At 42.2% G+C, this 19,447-nt stretch overlaps 1 protein-coding gene across 1 annotated transcript in view; it reads right to left on the reverse strand.

Annotated features, from left to right (window-relative positions):
- Positions 1-19,447, reverse strand: part of LOC123387269 — a 47,756-nt gene that overhangs the window by 22,337 nt on the left and 5,972 nt on the right. Inside the window, exon 2 of the mRNA XM_045063432.1 lies at positions 19,121-19,229. Within this exon, the coding sequence (XP_044919367.1) occupies positions 19,121-19,229 (109 nt within the window). The remainder of the gene's footprint in view (positions 1-19,120; positions 19,230-19,447) is intronic.

Raw genomic sequence — 19,447 nt, forward strand, 5'->3', positions numbered from 1 at the left:
CTATGGCCTGAGGAACCCCTAATGAGCAGGAGAAAGTCAGCTTACATTTCATGAGAACCACATCTATTACTCTTCCAGTTTTCATATGAGGACACCAAAGCCAAGAGAATCTGAGATATTTACCTAAGGCTGCATAGCTAGTACAAGAACAGAGAGTAAAAGCTCAGCCTCCTGACTTTAAGGCTAATTTGTTTCCCACACACTGAAGGACTACATCTGTGTCTTATCACTGTGCCAGGCGGACATGGAAAGTAGCAGTAACATAATGCTAGACTCTGATAAAGGTGACTCAGGGGAGGGAGAAACACATAGTAGCAGATGTCCTCTAAATATTAAGGCACCATGGGGAATAATAAGACATTTGTCATCCTGCTGTCTCATTGTGCCAAGCTACAGAACTGAAGATGTTTTTGCCCTGTGTTTTTCCAAAGTAGGGCCTTTTCCAAAACAATTCAGTGTGATGACTACTCAAGTGCATTTTAATGTGCTTGCTGATGAATTTCCTTGGTATTGGAAAAAATGCTATTTTTCTTTTGTAATATCTCCTCTCCATTCCCCCAATGGTGGAGTTCACATTGGTTTTTGTTAGTTTTTGTTGTTTGGTTTTTTAGTCACAGAGACGTCTATTTAGTGAAACAATAGGCTATTGCAAATCTATAAAACACCATCAAAACAGATATTCTGGTGAAACCATAGGGATTTCATGAATCATGCTAGAGAAGTTCGTAAGTGACTCTGCATTTTAGGATTTCCATAGCCTTTCTGGGACTAATTAGATTGGTCCATAAGTGGTAAGTGATGAGGCATAAGTCTGGGAGATGCAATGAGATAAAGAAAGAATTGAAGAAATGAGAATGAATTACGCAAAGTGGAAATTTGGTTTGTAAGAGTTGGTGTCTCCTCAACTTAGTGACTTGAAAATGGCAATCACCGTTTTATTGCTTTCATGATCTTTTTAATTTCTGCGTATTAAGGTAGAATTTATGTTGTCTCTCAAGCTAAGTCAGATGGAATGAAGAAGTCTTGTTACAAGCCTTTGTTTAAAACAAAAGAGTAGAGGTTGCAAATAGATGGTTTATAAACACACTCCATTGTAAGATGAGCGATGAGGCTTTAAATAACTTGGTTACATTAATCAGTGATGGGTTGGGATGCCTTGCTAAGAAGCTTCCTGCAATCAATCAATCAATCAATAAATCATTCAGTATTGTGAATCAGTGCAGAATAAAAATAGTCATCAGGAATATGTAACACAGCATTTTATTTAGAGCTTTCGATGCTTTATATTAAAGGAGAAACCAAGTCCCTAGGTGGCTCAGTCCATTAACCAGCTGCCTTCGGCTCAGGTCATGATCTCAGGATCCTGGGATGGAGCTCTATATCAGGCTCCCTGATCAGTGGGGAGTCTGCTTTTCCCTCTCCCTTTGCTGCTTCCCCTCCTTATGCTCTCTCTCTCTTCCTCTGTCTCTTAAATCAGTCACTCAATCTTTAAAAAAAAAGAAGAAACTAACTGGTGGAGAGGAATGAAGTCCATTTTTAAGTTGGTGGGGAAAGATGTTTATGGATTGGACAATTTTTCACACATATCAGACCATACAAGTTCAGTGGATGCATTTTTTCCTCATCACAAGTGAAAAAGCAGTCAACATTGAAAAAATAGTATTCATCATTTTCAGTGAAGTGTACTAATCTTATGGTTCAGTTTCATAAGTTTTGACAGTTGTACACACCATGTAACTAGCACCTAAAGTTCCAGAAATTCTCTTACCCTCTTGTCCCTTTCTAATTAAACAACCTTTCTTCTCACCAGAGCAACCACTTTCTGATTTTTATTGCCATAGATCAAGTTTCCTGTTCTTGGACTTCATATAAATGGCATCATACCATATATATTATTTTGTGTCTGGTTTCTTTCAGTCAACATGTGCCTAGATTCATTCATGATTTTGCATGTATCAGTAACTCATTCCTTGTCTGACTAGTATTTATCTGTATGAATATATCACAATTTGTTTATTCATTTCTTATTGATGGACATTTGTATTATTTGTCATTTTTAGCTACTATGAATACAACAGCTATGAGCACCTTATATAAGCCTTTTGGGGGACGTATCTTTTCATTTCTCTTGGGTATATACTTTGGAGCAGAATTGATGGTCACATGGCAACCCAATGTTTAATCATTTGAGCTGCCAGACTGTTTTCCAAAGCAGCTGCTTCATTTTACATTCCCACCAGCAATGTGCCAGGTTCTAATTTCTCCATATCTTTGCCAACACTGGTTATTGTTCATATTTTTCACTAAAGCCATCTTGGGGGCGTGAAGTTCTACTTCACTGTGGTTTTGGTTTGCATTTCCCTAATGACTAATGATGTTGAGTGTCTTTGCAAGAGCTTATTGGCCATTTTAGATCTACTTTGGAGAAATGTCTATTGTCTTAGTCTATTTGGGCTACTCTAACAGAATACCATAGGCTGTAGGGTTCATAAACAAAAGAAATTTATTTCTCATAGTTATGGAAACTGGGAAGTTCATAATCAAGGTACTGGGAGATTCAGCATCTGGAGAAAGCATGCTTCCTGGTTCAAAGATGGCAGCCTTTTCTCTGCATCCTCACATGGCTCATAAGGAAGACTCTCCAGTCTCTTTATAGACCCTAATCCCATTCATGAAGGCTCTGCTCTCATGACTTAACCACTTCTCAAAAGCCCCAACTCCTTGTACCATCACCCTGGGGGAATAGGTTTCTACATATGAATTTTAGAGGGATACAAATATTCAGTCTATAGCATCTATTTGGATCTTGGGCTCATTTTTATCTGGGTTGTCTTTTTATTGTTGAGTCCTAATTGATTTTTTTAAACACTGGTTGAATTGAAATGAGGAAGTCTGTGTATCAGTTAACCCTCCTTCAGTTGAGAGTAACAGAAAATACAACCTATACTAGCTTAAGTATAAATGGAAAATGTTGTATCACAGAACTTAAAGTTCTTGGGGATAGTTTTGGCTTCAAGAGCGGTCTGATCTAAGCCAAAAAAAAAGACAACAGGACCTAGTTTCTTCCTCTTCATCTCCTGGCTCTCTTTCACTGTGTAAGCACCCTTCTTGGACACACTCTCCAATCAAAGCAACAAGATAGCTCTAACAGCTGTAGCCTACATTCTCCCAGGTTCAGGTAAACCAAAAATATTGCTTTTCTCCTAGCAGCTTGGCCGAAGGCTCATTGGTCCAGACTGATGATAGACCATTCCAAATTGCAGTGCCCAGGGAAATGCAGACATTGCCTGATTTAGGAGGAGTCATAGGCCCTCTTCCTGAAGTCAGGGTTAGAGCCTGCCCAAAACTCTGGACTGCAAGTGGGAGAGGAAGGAGTTCCCCAGAGAGAAATTGGAATATATTTACCAAAAGAAGAGGAATATAGATGTTGAGTTATCAAAAATGAGCATATGTTTAATGCAGTGCCTTCCAAACATGGTCTGACTAAAAGCTGACATGATTTGATGTAAGCAACCAAGACAGGTATGGCCACGCAGAAAATATTATTTTTTTTTAAAGGTTTTATTTATTTATCAGAGAGAGAGAGGGGGAGAGAGTGAGCACAGGCAGAGGCAGAGGGAAAAGCAGGCTCCCTGCTGAGCAAGGAGCCTGATGTGGGACTCGATCCCAGGACGCTGGGATCATGACCTGAGCCAAAGGCAGCTGCTTAACCAACTGAGCCATCCAGGCATCCCAAAATATTATTATTATTGATATAGGCATGCTAATACAATTAGCAGTGAAATCATGAAAAAAATGACTACATTTGGAATTAGAACACCTTGTCTAAAGCCCTAACTTTGCTATTTGCTAATGCTATGACCTTAGAAAAATCACTTAACCTTCTAAACCATTTTTCTAGGCCATACAAAAGGGATTACCTTAAAGTATAATTCCGGCATCATACTGTGGCTTTAGAAATATAAACAAATGGAAGTGCCTGACACTTAAAGGTACTTACTTTGAAATCCTGGGTCATACCCTTTAGTCTTCAAGGTGTCCTTACCTCAGAGCAACTTCCTTCTCCCACTGTTTGCTTTCCTGATGGGATTTGAGAGATTTCTCCAGAAAAATCTTTGGATCCATTGCCTTATTGAGCCCCAAGTGGCATCTTCAGCTATGTGATAAGAGCATGATTCTCTCAATTCTCAGAATGATTTCTGGTTGGAATGCCATTGTGGTATGATGAGCCAGACACAGACTGAAACAAATATTCCTAAAATTTGTATGGAACCTCAAAAGACCCCAAATAGCCAAAGCAATCTTGATAAAGAAAAGCAAAACTGGAGGCATCATAATTCTGGACTTCAAGTTATATTACAAAGCTACAGTAATCAAAACACAAAAAATAGACACATAGATCAACGGAACAGAATAGAAAATCCAGGGCCACCTGGGTGGCTCAGTCATTCAAGTAGGCTGACTCTTGATTTAGGCTCAGGTCATGATCTCAGGGTCCTGAGATCAAGCCCCACATCAGGCTTGTGCTCAGCAGGGAGCCTGCTTGAGGATTCTCTCCCTCCCTCCCCCTCTCCCCCCACTCACGCTCACTCATTCACTCTCTCTCTAAAATAAATAAATAAATCTTAATTTAAAAAAAAGAATAGAAAACTCAGAAATAAACCCGTAATTGATATGGTCAACTAATCTTTGACAAAGCAGGAAAGAATATCCAATGGGAAAAAGACAGTCTTTTCAACAAATGGTATTGGGAAAACTGGACAGCCACATGCAGAAGAATGAAACTGGACCACTTTTGTACTCCAGACACAAAAATTAACTCAAAATGGACTAAAGACCTAACTGTGAGACCTGAAACCATAAAAATCCTAGTAAAGATCTCAGAGCAGTAATTTCTCTGACATCGGCCACAGCAACTTTTTTCCAGGTAAGTTCCCACTATCCCTTATTAAGGGAAACAAAAATAAAAATAAACTACTAGGACTACATCAAAATAAAAAGCTTCTATACAGCAAAGGAAATAATCAACAAAACTAAAAGGTAACCTAAAGAATGGGAGAGGATATTTGCAAATGACATATCCGATAAAGGGTTAGTATCCAAAAATACATAAAAACTTCTAAAACTCAACACCGAAAACCAAATAATCCAATTAAAAATGGGAAGAAGGCATGAACAGATATTTCTCCAAAGAAGACATGGCAAAGGCCAATAGACACATGAAAAGATGTTTGTCATCATTCAGCCTCAGGGAAATGCAAGTCAAAACTACAATGAGCTATCACCTCACATCTGTTGGAATGGCTTATGTTGAAAACACAAGAAACAAGTGTGGATGAGGATATGGAGACAGGGGAGCCCTCTTGTACTGTTGGTGGGAATGCAAACTGGTATAGCTACTCTGGAAAACAGAACGGGGGGTTCTCAAAAATTTAAAAATAGAACTGTCATATGATCCAGGAATCACAGCACTGAGTATTTACCCAAATAATACAAAAACACTAAGTCAAAGGGATAGATGAACCCCCATGTTTACAGCAGTATTATTTATAATAGCCAAACTATGGAAGCAGCCCAAGTGTTCACTGATTGATGAATGGATAAAGAAGATGAGCCATACACACACACACACACAATGGGATATTATTCAGCCATAAAAAGAATAAAATCTTGGGGCGCCTGGGTGTCTCAGTAGGTTAAGCCTCTGCCTTCGGCTCAGGTCATGATCTCAGGGTCCTGGGATCAAGCCCCACATCGGGCTCCCTGCTCAGCGGGGAGCCTGCTTCCCCCCCCCCTCTGCCTGCCTCTCTGCCTACTTGTGATCTGTCAAATAAATAAATAAAATCTTGAAAAAAAGAATGAAATCTTGCCATTTGTAACAACACAGATAGATCTAGAGGGTATAATGCTAGGTGAAATAGTCAGAGAGAGACAAATAGCATATGATTTCACTCATATGTGGAATTTAAGAAACAAAAGGGGAAAAGAGGGAGAGACAAACCAAGAAACACTCTTTTTTTTTTTTTTTAAAGAAACAGACTCTTAACTATAAAGAACAAGCTGATGGTTATCAGAGGGGAGATGAGTGGAGGGATGGCGGAAATAGGTGATGGAGATTAAGGAGGGCACTTGTGATGAGCACTGCGTTAATAAAATTAAAACCTAAAGAACAACAACAAAAAAAGAGTCCCATGTCGTGTAACAGTGGTCATAGGCAAATATCTCTGTCATGCCCAGTCTTTGGCTGAGCACTGCCTGGGAGAAGCTTATACCTCAGAGGCTGAAGTGGATCCAGAAGGTGCTCCAGCTGAAAACTCAGCTCTCTGTACCCCTTGAAACAGGTCCTTTCTTGAAAAGAGGTGTGAGGGGCACATCCTACAAGGCCACAAGCCCTGACATCCATCTGCCCATTCTGCTCATGCCTGGAATCATACTCACAGAAGGGAAGCCAAGTGCTGTGTGTTCCACAGAAATGCCTCGGCTTCCTTTATGGCTCCCTTGGGCGAACTCTTCTTAGTCACCCTATACTTTAGATTTCTTCTCTTTGACGTATTTCCACTGTCTGGAATGCTTTTTCCTTCAGACACTCTGATCACTTGCTCCCTTTTCTCCCTCAGGTCTCTCTGCTCACAGGGCACCCTAGTGACACCTCAGTTCTTCTCTAATTACCATAGCAACCCCCTTGCAAGCCTTATTCCTTTTCTTGGCTTGATTTTTCTCCTTAACACTTATCCATCAAACTAGAAGAGTTTGTTTCTATATCACCCATCTTCTTTGATTAGAATATAATTGGTGTTGCTATGGTGAGTGCTGTGAAGTGTGTAAACCTGGCGATTCACAGACCTGTACCCTTGGGGATAAAAATACATTATATACATTATTATATACATATATATATGAACATTATATGTTCATAAAAAATTAATTAATTAATTTTTTAAAAAGAATATAATTGATGTCAAGTCAGGAAATTTTGTCTGTTGCCCTGTCCCTGGTGCCTACAATAGTGACTGGCACCTAGCAAATGCCGTTAAGTATATGTGAAAGGGGAAGAAAGGGAGGGGGGAGGGGAGGAAGGAAAAAACTGATGTAACCAAACAAATCATCTACCACTAAACTTTCTCATTCTGATGCAGACTTTGTATCTAAGATCATTTAACACTTCAATGAAGGTCAAGCATTTAACTTCTTGCAAGTCTAGAAACTTGCAAAATTGTGTCATTAAAATTTGGAATTATAAATGAAGAAGAGAAAACATATTAAACTCTTATTTGCATCAGATACCATGTTACACATTTTCACATACATTATTTCATTTACTTCTCCCAATACTATTTTTGTTTTATTTTTATTTTATTTTATTTTTTTTTTAAGATTCTATTTCTTTATCAAAGAGACAGAGGGAGCACAAGTAGAGCAGCAAGCAGAGGGAAAGGAGAAGCAGGCTCTCTGCCAATGTGGGGCTTGATCCCAGGACTCTGGGATCATGACCTGAGCTGAAGGTGGCTGCTTAATCGACTGAGCCACCCAGGCGCCCCTCCCAATACTCTTATTTTTTTTTTTTAAGATTTTATTTATTTATTTGACAGAGAGAAATCACAAGTAGACGGAGAGGCAGGCAGAGAGAGAGAGAGGGAAGCAGGCTCCCTGCTGAGCAGAGAGCCCGATGCGAGACTCCCAGAACCCTGAGATCATGACCTGAGCCGAAGGCAGAGGCTTAACCCACTGAGCCATCCAGGTGCCCCCCCTTCCCAATACTCTTTTTGAAATAGGGGTTATCATTCTTACTTTATGGGCAAGGAGACTAAAGTCCAAAGAAAGTGCCCAATATCACATACACAACTGAAGTGTGGAAATTTAAATCCAGATTTGTCTGATAGCAACAAACAAAAAGCAGATTTTAATGCTAAATGAGGGTCAAAGTGGCCTGGGTCATTGGGTGACTCAGCTGGTTAAGTGTCCAACTCTTGATTTCAGCTCAGGTCATGATCTTAGGGTTATGGTCATCATCTCAGGGTTGTGAGATCAAGCCCTGCACTGGGCTCTGCCCTCAGTGCCAGGTCTGCCTGAGATCCTCCCCCTCTGCCCCTCCCCCTGCTCACGTGCACTCTCCTCTCAAATAAATAAATAAAGTAGGTCGTTTTTAAAAAAATGGGGGAAGGTGGCCAAATTCCCTCAAAGTTTCTAGTAAAAATAAGAATAAAATTAAAGGGTGTTATTTTTTACAAAAGGAATTTTTTCTGCATTTATTCAGCAGAGAGAGAGATCACAGGTTGAGAGGTGAGCAGAGATGGGGCAGGCGGCAGAGGGTGGGGGGAAGTAGGCTCCCTGCTGAGCAGAGAGGACGATGCGGGGCTTGATCTCAGGACCCTGGGACTGTGACCTGAGTTGAAGGAAGAGGCTTAACCCACTGAACTACCCAGGCGCCCCTAAAGTGCCATTAAAGAAGACCGAGTAAGGAATTACCTCTACTATGCACGCTTCAGTGCTCATTATCACAGTCCAAGGGAGAGACCATATTTTTACTCTGGGTTCGTTCTTCCTTAATAAAGACTGTTATAGACTGAATGTTTGTGTTCCCACAAAATGTGTATGTTGAAGCCCTAACCCCCAGCTGGTTAAGTGTCCAACTCTTGATTTGGAGTATGAGGAGGTGGAGCCTTTGGGAGATAATTAGGTTTGATGGTGAATGTAAGACCCCATGATTGGATTAATAGTCTGACATAAGATGGAAGAGTCCTCAGTGCACCAGCTCCCTGAGCCACGTGAGGACACAGCGAGAAGGTGGCCATGCGTAAGCCAGAAGGAACCTCTCACCAGGAGCGGAACTGGCTTGCTATTTGATCTTGGACTTACAGCCTCCAGAACTGTGAGAAATAAATCTCTGCTGCTGAAGCCCCCCCCCACCCCCCACCCCCGGTCCATGGAATCTTGTTCTAGCAGCCCTAGCAGAATAAGATCAAGGCTCAGAAACACATAGCCCCATAGCATCGGAAACTCTCCTTAGAAGGAAAAGCTGTTCTGACAGCAGAATGCTGCTTAGGAAAAACAGAAAGAATGATGGAATATGAAAATCTTCACTAGATACTAAATCTAGTAGATTAATCTTGGATGAGGACGAGAATATTCACACGGGTCAAAAAAAAAAGAAAAGAAAAGAAAAGGAAAAAACCTTCCTACAAATCATTACTTAATTACAAAGAAAATAGTATCTTGACAGTGGAGAAATCTGGCAGATGCCCCCTCAACCAGTGATTCAAATCAGCATCACCAGCATTGAGACAAACCAATATTTTATAAGATTTTTTTAAAGAGGGCACCTGGGTGGCTCAGTGGGTTAAAACCTCTGCCTTCGGCTCTGGTCATGATCTCAGGGTCCTGGGATTGAGCCCCGCATTGGGCTCTCTGCTCAGCAGGGAGCCTGCTTCCTCCTGCCTCTCTGCCTACTTGTGATCTGTCTGTCAAATAAATAAATAAATAAATAAATAATCTTTAAAAAACAACAAAAAAGATTTTTTTAAAGATTTTACTTATTTATGTCAGAGAGAGCATGCACAAAAAAGCACAAGAAGGCCAGGCAGGGGGAGAGGGAGGAACAGGATCCCCGTTGAGCAGGGAACCAGCCTTGGTCTTGATCCCAGGACCCTGAGATCATGACCTGAGCTAAAGGCAGACGGTTAACCGACTGAGCCCCCCAAGCGCCTCAAGACAAACCAACACTGTCTGTCTCCTCATATGACACACTGAAAAAAGGACACAATATCACTTCTGTGCAATTCTTGCCAAAAAAGATACAACCTGAATGTAAACATGAGGCAAGTCAGACAAACCCACATTAAAGACTTTCTACCAAATAACTTGTCTTTTTTTTTCCCCCTAATGTCAAATTAAGGAAAATCAAAGAAAGGCTGAGAAACTGTTCCAGATTAAAGAGACATGACAGCTACACAGATGCATGATCTGAAACTGGATTCTGGCTTGGGAAAATAAAATAGCTATAAAGGAAACCATTGAGGCAATTAATGAAATTTGCACATGAACTATGAATTGGATAATAATATTATATCAACGGCCAATTTCTTGTTTTGAGCATTTTGCCGTGGTTATATAAGAGAATATCTTTCTCTCAGCCAATATTTTGAAGTGTTTAGAGGTATCCTAGCACATGACATCTCTAATTTACTCTCAAAAGTTTCAGGGTAAAAAAAAGAACTCGTACACACATACCACGGTGGGGGGCGGGAAGAGAATGATAAAGCAAATGGGCCTAACTGGAAACACGTGATGCTGTGTAAAGGGCATACATTATTCCTTACATTATTCTTACAAATTCCTTCGAAATATGAAATCATTTCAAAATTCAAAGTTACAAAAGTGTGCTTTTAATCTCAAACAGAAACCTTCTCTCAAAATTAATCTGGGGGCTGGAGAAACACTTCAGGTAATTACCATGGATTTTTCTTTCAAGCTTTTGAATTATTTTGCAAATCAAAATAAGAAACTCAGGACAGTTCCAGAAATGCATAACGCTAATTTCTATTGGAAATGTAATCTACTCTTTTTTCTCTAAGTGCTCATCAGACATTGCCTGAGTACTGGTCATTTTGTCAGAAGTGGTTGTTCGCAATGAGTCCTTCGGAAAACAGAACATTTTATGATTCCAATTTTGTAAATGGAAATAAAATGTATGCAAAGAATAAAGGCTGGAAGAAACAATGAATCTACTCAAAATAATTTCAAAAGACTTGGCCTCATTTTCTTAATCTTGATGTTCATTTTATAAGCATTCTGTACAGGAAGCTGAGTGACAGCAAGATTGTTTAGGGAAAAGAACGTGGACATTTATTTTCTTATTAAGTATTTATAAATTAGACATCCCATGAGGCTATTGTTCCTTCAGTTTCTTCATTTATCAATTTTCTAAATGACGTTTTCCACTCTGTATTTCTCCATATTACATTGTCCACCAGTTTTTACTGGGCACCTTCTAGGTGCTATAAAAATATAAAAGAAGGCTGGGACATGGGTCTTGGTGGCAGAGACTGCTAGTCGCCTGTTTAACATCCATTTCTTTCTCAAATACCTTTATTATCGGGTGGATCAGTGTACTCATCTATAAAATATTTCCCAGCCTCCCTTGTAGATGTGGTGGCCAACAAGACATAAACAGAAGTTATAAGGTGAAGCTTCTGGAAAAGGTTTGAAGAATTTGACTGGGAAGCCAATGCTGTCCTTCCCCTCCTTTCCGCCATCTTGCCTGGAACACAAATATGATTACTGGTCTTCCAGAATCATCTTGTGAACACAACCGTAAGGCCCACATTGAGGGGGTTGATAAACGGAAGAGCTAAATGAGGCTAGGATCATGATACTCTCAGGGTCCACATTATTGCCTGGCCCACTTCCTCGGGACTCCTTTTAAGTGAGAGAAACATCAGCTTCTCCCTTATTGAAGCCATCATGGTCCTGGATCTCTGTAGCAGCTGAATGCAATTCTTAAATAATATAATCCTTGATTTCAAGAACTAAATGAGAAGAGAAGACTAGAGCACCCAGGGCACATAGAGAGCACCTTTAGGTAGTAGAGCTAGGAGCCAGCATAGGCAGAAAAAAGAAGAGCTTTAGAATCATTGACTCCTATAGTTCAGTCCTCAGATTGGCGATTTAGGCCGTGTAACCTGGAGCATGTTATCTACTCTTTCTGACCCTTGGTTTCCTCTTTTAAAAAGTAAGGATGACAGTAATTTCCTTGTTTAGTTGTAATGAGGGGTAGAGATAACGGGCCTGGCACTTAATAGGTCCTCAAGAAATAACGGTCATAATTTATAACATAGCCTCACAGAAGGATGAACTCTATATGCAGTGAAATTGTCAGGAAAGCCTTAGAGAATAAGTGGGACTTGAACTGGCAGTGAAGGATGGAAATGTTCAGAGTGGCTGAAAGGGAAAGGTGTTCCACACGGATAAACGGAAAGGCGAGGACAGCATTGATGACGACATGGGGACTGTCTGAAGAAAGCATAGCAGAGAGTTATGAGGAGATCAGTATAACTGATACTGTAGAGTTGAGGAAAACAGAGCAGCAGAGATGGGGTGGGGATCAGGTTAGCAAAGAGGGGCTGAGATCAGATAGAAAGCCAGAGAGAAGATGTGCTTGTTGATATGGAAGAGCACAGGAGAATCCATACATTTGATACAAAAGGAGTGATCAGAACAGACAAAACAAAAGCTCACTGCACTAAGGTGTTCAGTTATCCTAAGTGATTTTCTTTCAGAACAAGCAACAAGGAAATGAGTCAAAGTGCCAAATGGAAGGTGAGTGTCTAATCCAAAAAGGTGGCCATTAATTTAATGGAAAGATTCCCTAATAGCAAACATTAATCTAGTTGTTAGAAAGGTGCTGTGGGGTAGCTTGAGTCCACACAGCTTTCTTCCTGTGGTTTTTATATAAAATAAACTTTTGGCATTTGACAAAGGTGTTTTTCACTAAAAAAAAAAAAAAATTAATCAAGCCAAGCAGACAAAATATGTTTCTTTGTACAAACCATAAAGCACCAGTAGAAACTTGCCCATTTTGATGTAATGGTATCTTTTTCTCTATCTCATTTGAAAAAAATCTGCCTAGTAATGCCATTTGTTTCCAGCAAATATTTCTAAACCTTCTCAAGGTAAAAGTTATGAGGTCCATTAACCAATCCGTCTTCCACTCTTTGGTTTTCACAGAATCACGAAATAAATCACCAGACCATTATTGCTTTTCCTTGATGTTAAGGATGCAAACTGGAAACTACACTGTCAGATTCTTACAGGCCTGTACTTCCGAGAAAGAGCTCACCCACAAGTCCAAATTTGAGAAATCTTCTCTTCCTTCTCAGAGTCTGAACTAGAGTAGGTAATAGGAACCGTACCAAATGGGAAGAAAGCTTGGCTTGAGTAATCACATTTTTTGGGCTGTCAGACAAAAAAGCATGAACTTAGATTAAGAAGACTTGACTCTGAGTCCTGGCTCTGCAGGCATTCTGGGAGGTATTGGGCAAGTCAGATTTCTTTACCCTCAAGGTCCTCTCCTATAACATAAGGTTACAGCCCCTTCCTACTTCAAGAACTCCTTCCTTAGGAGAACTACATAAAATAAAGACTGAGCATGCTCTGTAATTCTTAAAGAACTGCAAATATGTGATGGTTTCAGTAGGAACTTAGAGTGCCTATCCACTATGTTCCTTTCTTCAGGAAGAGTCCCCATCACACCCTCCCGCAGGAGGACCCAGGAAGCCATATTTGAAATAATCCTGATGATAAGAATTTAAAAAACAAGAGCTACAGTTTGGGATGAGGAAACAGCTCTAAGGATGGACAGTGTGAATATACTTAATGCCACTGAATTGTACCCTTAAAAATGGTTAAAATGGTAAATTTTATGTTATGCATATTTTTCCATAATACAAAACTTAAAAGAAACTAAGAGCAAACAAACAAACAAACAAACAATAACTAAGGGCCAACACCTATTGAAGACTTCTTATGTTCCTTGACAAGGGATATTTTATTTCATCTTCCCAAAAATCTCATGCAGTAGTGCCACTGTTATACTCATATACAGATGGGCAAACAGAGACACGGGGAAGCCGAGAAAAGGACCCAAGCCTACATGGCTAGTATGTGGTAGGGGTTGATTTGAGTCTAGGCAGCTGTCAGAGACTTGCCTGTACCCTCTCCACCAATCAGATGAAAGCACAAGTCACAAAGTCAGGGGAGCATCGCTATTCAGATTCGTGCTCAATTATTTATTTATTTATTTATTTATTTATTTATTGAAGATTTTATTTATTTATTTGACAGAGAGAGATCACAAGTAGACAGAGAGGCAGGCAGAGAGAGAGAGAGAGAGAGAGAGAGAGAGAGGGAAGCAGGCTCCCTGCTGAGCAGAGAGCCCAATGCGGGCCTCTATCCCAGGACCCTGAGATCATGACCTAAGCCAAAGGCAGCGGCTTAACCCACTGAGCCACCCAGGTGCCCCGTGCTCAATAATTTAATAAGAGATACAAAAATTTTGATCAGAAGACGGTTGGCTCTAGATTCTTCTGACAGATACCTGGGTCTCTGGCTCCAAGGCAAGTCAAAGCCCTGTGTGAGGCAAAGCTATCAGGAAACCAGGAGTAGGCAGGGAAATAAGTCAAGCAGAGAAAGACAACTATCATATGATCTCCCTGATATGAGGAAGTGGTGATGCAACAAGGGAAAGGCAATCTAAAGAAAACAAGAGACAAGAGAGGGACAATGAGTTGTTCTGGATAACCTTCCAATTCCTATATGTGCCTTGCATTTTGTATCTATATGCTTATCAATAAAACCTGTTTGACTTAGGCTGCTTCAATGAGCTATACAATTTGCAACAAAATGAGTTCTAATTATTCTAATAAAGTATTTCAAGAGTGAAGAGAAGCTGTGTAGGCAAAAATATCTAGAGCATTGCTGCATTGCTTTTATAATAATTAAACATTGGAAAGAACTGAGCCACCCAACAGCTAGGAAATAATAAACCACACAATGGCCATTCAATAGAATATTATGTAATCATGAAAATGCACAAACAGAAAAACTCTATATAAGTGGAATGATTACAGTGCGGGGGTGGGGGGGACCATAGCCACCTGGGTGGCTCAGTTAAGCATCTGCCTTCAGCTAAGTCATGATCCCGGGGTTTGGGGATCGAGCCCCACATCACCTCCCTGTTCAGTGGGGAGCCTGCTTCTCCCTCTCCTCCCTGCTGTACTCTCTGTTGCTAGCTCTCTCTCTTGCTCTCAGATAAATAAATAAAATCTTTTTTAAAAATTGGAAAAATATATTGAAAGCTGAGATGGTAGGAAAGAAGTATGTTGCGTGTGTGTGTCTAAGTGTGTATGTGTGTTCTATATAGTTAAAAAATGGTGTTAGAAATTTCTCCTCTTCAGCCAGCTTTATTTCAGTATTCTTGAAATTAAATTTAATCCACATTGAGATCTCACTCCCATAAATGTTGGGATATTTAATTTTCATAATCATTGGGGTTTCCTCCCTCTCTGTGCAGTCAGGCACTCAGAAAGCCAGGGAATATGCTAGTTAGTTACAGTGGTCACTAGTTGACACTGCTCCCTCACCCATAAACACATTACACACCTACATACCCATCCCCATACACATCATAAGAGGATCAATTCAAATGTTTGTTCTCTTTGGAATTTTCCTGGCAAATCTGAGTTTAGGCAAAAGCAAAGACCTCCCTGGACCTAAACAAATCTTAGGAGGCAGCCATTTCTCCGCATGTTAGCCAATGTTGTTCTTGTATTTGTCTATGCCCTACATAATTGGACACCAGAATTCATTTTTCTTATTCCATGAAATTTAAATCCCTGCTAGATCTTCTTATCTGATCTAACTTTACCTGTAATAGAAGTACCTCTTTTGGGCTCCTGTGCTTTTAGGAAGAAAGTGGTAATTGAAAGAGTGGTAATTGAAAGATGTTCAGAAGTTGGAAAGTAGGAAGAGTGTAATATAAATACAATGAAGAAATGCCTGTTACTCTCATATGATTTCTCCGAGAGCAGGTTGCTAGGGATCCTTCCAGCTTTCAAGGATATGTATGAAAGGCAGACTGTAATTCAAGGTACATCTTTGCTCACAAGAGTGAAAGAAGTGCTACTCAGGGATGACTCCAGAACTCTTAATCACCACTTACCGATGAGTAACTGGTCATTTTGAAAGCATCTGAAAGCATCAGCCTTCAAGAGGTTCCTGTCTGGGCATCATGGGTCAGCAGACATTTGCTAAGGTACACACCAAGCGATGGGGGCTGAAGGCAGGTCTTTCCAATCGCTGCAGACAAGCACAGCCAGGCAAATGAAGACACTCATCAAGGTCACTTTTTCTTCAGATGCCCCAGTTTCAGGATCACAGAATTTACCAATTTTAGCTCATGACAACACCCAGCTTTCCACTTTCCTTCCTCATCAAAGGCGTGTAAGAACCCACCAGACCAGGCTTAACAAGTGCTTATCTGGGGAAATGATTAAAGTCGTGGCCCTCTGCTCCAAATCCTGCACTTAGAACATGTATTATAACCCAGCTCGTAATCAGACTGGATTCTGCTACGGCTTAACTTACCAGGCCTACCTTCTAAGCCACCCTAGCAAAACCTGTGTGACCCCCTGGATTAAAATTCATTCGACATGTGGCAGTACCCAAAAAGGAGAGTGCCGTAGGAGGGAAGTGGAGGGCACAAGGCAGGAGACCACACAAAATCAGTAACACATTTTCAGAAATTGAAGTGGTTTGGGGGAAGAGGGAAGAGAAAGAAACAAAATGTCCCAATAATTTAATGGCAGGGCTAGAAGAGAGCATTTACAGCTATTCCAGTACTCTCCAACCAAAAGCTTTTCCTGGATGCACTGTCGTTCCTAATACTGACAAAGCTCTCAGGCGACAGCTCTGGCTTGTACACATGGTCACGATGCCTCTCACACAGCATGAGGAGAGCATACCAGAATGCTCAAGAGGCATCTGGACAGCACACAGCAAAAGGAAAGGCTGATACCCCCACCCCCGCAAAACTCCATTAAAACACAATGTTGGTCTATTGCTAAGACACGCTGTGCATTTTTCTGCTTTATAAAGTCAGAGGTGCTGGAGGGCACCTAGCACAATCAGTCCATGGCAGTGGGGAGTGGGGGGGTGCCGTGCAAAGGGGGATCACGCAGCTGAGGGATGTCCCTTCAGTGAGCAGAGGGAGGGATGGGCTGGAGACCTCCCGTCCCTTCCAGACAAACACATGTCCGTCTGTATTCGGGCTGTGGTTGCTAGGTCTCTGCCAGTCATAGTCTACAGTGAAATAGTATCTCCTGACACCACACAGACCACAGGTCCGCCAGTACCCGCCCCCGCCCCGCCCCGGGGAATTGCTGTCTCGACATGACCAGGATGAAATTCTCCGAGCAACAGCATGCCAAGCCCTTCCACAGCCAAATAACCCACCCGCCGCCATTTTCATTTGCTTCATCTTCCCACATCTTTAGGAAGAGAAGGAAGCCACTGTGGCCTGTCGAATTCCAGGGAGGTACCACGTGGAGGCTGGAAAACCTTCCAGACTGCTCCACAGAGTCAGAGGTGCCCATCTGTTTGGTGCTCTGTTCGTGGTGCTGGAAGCCAGGAGTGGGGGGGGGGGGGTGGCAGTGGTTCTCCTGCTCTCCACACGGGGCCGCACGGGTGCTCCGCTGGTCCAAAGACAACAGCCTTCCTCCTGCCGCGGCTTTAGCTCCTGTCTCATTCCGTTTCTCCTTCTCACCATCTTTCTACGTGCTCTTCGTTCTGTCCGGAGACCCCACCCTTATCATCTCTCAAGGCCTCGCACTTCCTCGCTGCCCCAGTCACCCCTGCTTCCCAAAGCGGGTCTATCACTTCTTACGTGAGAATATTCAGGGCCAGCTTTGTGGGCGTGGGCACTATGCAATGGGGCCCTGTGCTCAGAAGGTTCCCATGCTTGGTTTAAAGCCCTGCTGTCGGGGCGCCTGGGTGGCTCAATGAATTAAAGCCTCTGCCTTCAGCTCAGGTCATGATCCCGGGGTCCTGGGATGGAGCCCCACAATGGGCTCTCTGTTCAGCGGGGAGCCTGCTTCCCCACCTCCCTGCCTGCTTCTCTGCCTACTTGAGATCTCTCTCTCCCTATCAAATAAATAAATAAAATCTTAAAAAAAAAAAAAAACTGTGGCTTGGACAGGTTACACAACTTGCTTCAGATCACAGTCATGGGCGGCAGAGAAGTCCAACCCAAGCCTGACTGATGGACCCTTCCACGCTACGCTCCACTGTGGTTTCTCCCAAGCTATTACAGCGATAGAGGCACTGACTATCTGGGAGGGTGGGTGCTGTCCACAGGGAGCTGTCACCAATTCTGATCTCTACCAACTCATTTTCCTCTGGGGTGATCCCGCTGGGACCATCTCTCTGGGGGCTGACTGGGCCACTCCCACATGGCCATTTCCTATTCCAGGTTGTCACTCTCTGTTAGGCTCTTTTCTGAGGTGCCCTCCCAAGCCTGGGCTCTATATCGGTTTCTAACTGCTGCTGTAACGAATTACCACAAATTCAGTGGCTTAAAACAGCAAATTTATTATATTACAGTTTGGGAGGTCAGAAGGCTGGAAAGGGCCTCACAGAGCTCAAATGAAGGTGTTGGCAGAGGCCCCGTCCTTCTGGAGGGTCTGGGAAGAGTCCATCATTTGACTTTCCCAACTTCTGGAGGCTGCCTGCAGTCCTCGGTGTGTAGCCACGGCACTCCAACCTCTGCTTCTGCGTCACGTCTGTGTCTCAGACTCTGACCCTTCTGCTTCCCTCTTGTAAGAACCCTGTGATGACTTGGACTACCTGGAAAATCAACAACAGTCTCCCCATTTAAGGTCAGCAGATTAAAAACCCTAATCCCATCTGCAACTAGGATTTCCTCATAGCACGTAACATAACATATTCACCAGTTCCAGGAATTAGGAGATAGACGTTTCTGTCCACGTCTGCATACCACATACACTCACACACACGCACACCCCTAGCTCCTCATGGAACATGGATTCCAGGGCCCTCCCCTTCCTATAGACCCTGCTCCCCTTCCTATGGATGCTTTCTGGTTCTTCTGTGTTCAGTCAATAAACATTTATAAACCACCTATTATGTGCTAGGCATTCTGCTAAAGACAGGGGTAGCAAGAAAAAAGACACAATCCCTGTCCTGAAGGACCTCACATTTTAGGGAAGCTGACAGAAAATTCACAAAAGACAAGAAAATATGGCAAATCCTGGGACGAGAGGGAGCACAGGAGAGGAAGGGGCACTTAGGACTTGGGACTTGGGGCAATGCAAAGATATATCTTACTGCACCTATTCATGTCCCAGACCCACAAAATCAAGACAGTAGAATTCACCATGAAAATTAAAAATCTGTGATCTGGTCTCTGGCGTCCCTGAAGTACCAGTGCGCAGGGCGGCTGGGCAGAGCCGGGCTGCTCACAGATGGAGAAGCAGAGGGGCACACAACTCTCCCTCTGTGGTCCTGAAGGCCTCACTTCAGCTCGGGGTCAGTGGCAGCCAGGACTTACTCGTTCCCGAGGTGAGGAGGACTGCTGCCAAGTGGAATAAGCTTTTATGGTGTTCATGAGGGACAGGCTCATCCCCGGCGGCTGTTCCTCCCATCTCCCCAGTCTGAACCTGACCGAGAAAAAGGTCTTATTTTGAAAGTTGAGAACGGAAAGAGTTGTTCGATTAAATACACCAAGACGGACTTTAGTTCCTGAGTCTGAAATGGGGAGTCTGAGAAAGTACCAGGACTTGTAAGCTTTCAATGAATTTGTTTGTTCTAGGTATCTATCATAGCCCAGTTTCCAGGATGTGCCTGATGACTGACCTTTGTTCCTACTCTTTTCATA

The sequence above is a fragment of the Mustela putorius genome, unplaced genomic scaffold (genome assembly GCF_011764305.1).
Source record: "Mustela putorius furo isolate JIRA1106 unplaced genomic scaffold, ASM1176430v1.1 tig00003853_pilon_pilon_pilon, whole genome shotgun sequence".
NCBI lineage: Eukaryota > Metazoa > Chordata > Mammalia > Carnivora > Mustelidae > Mustela > Mustela putorius.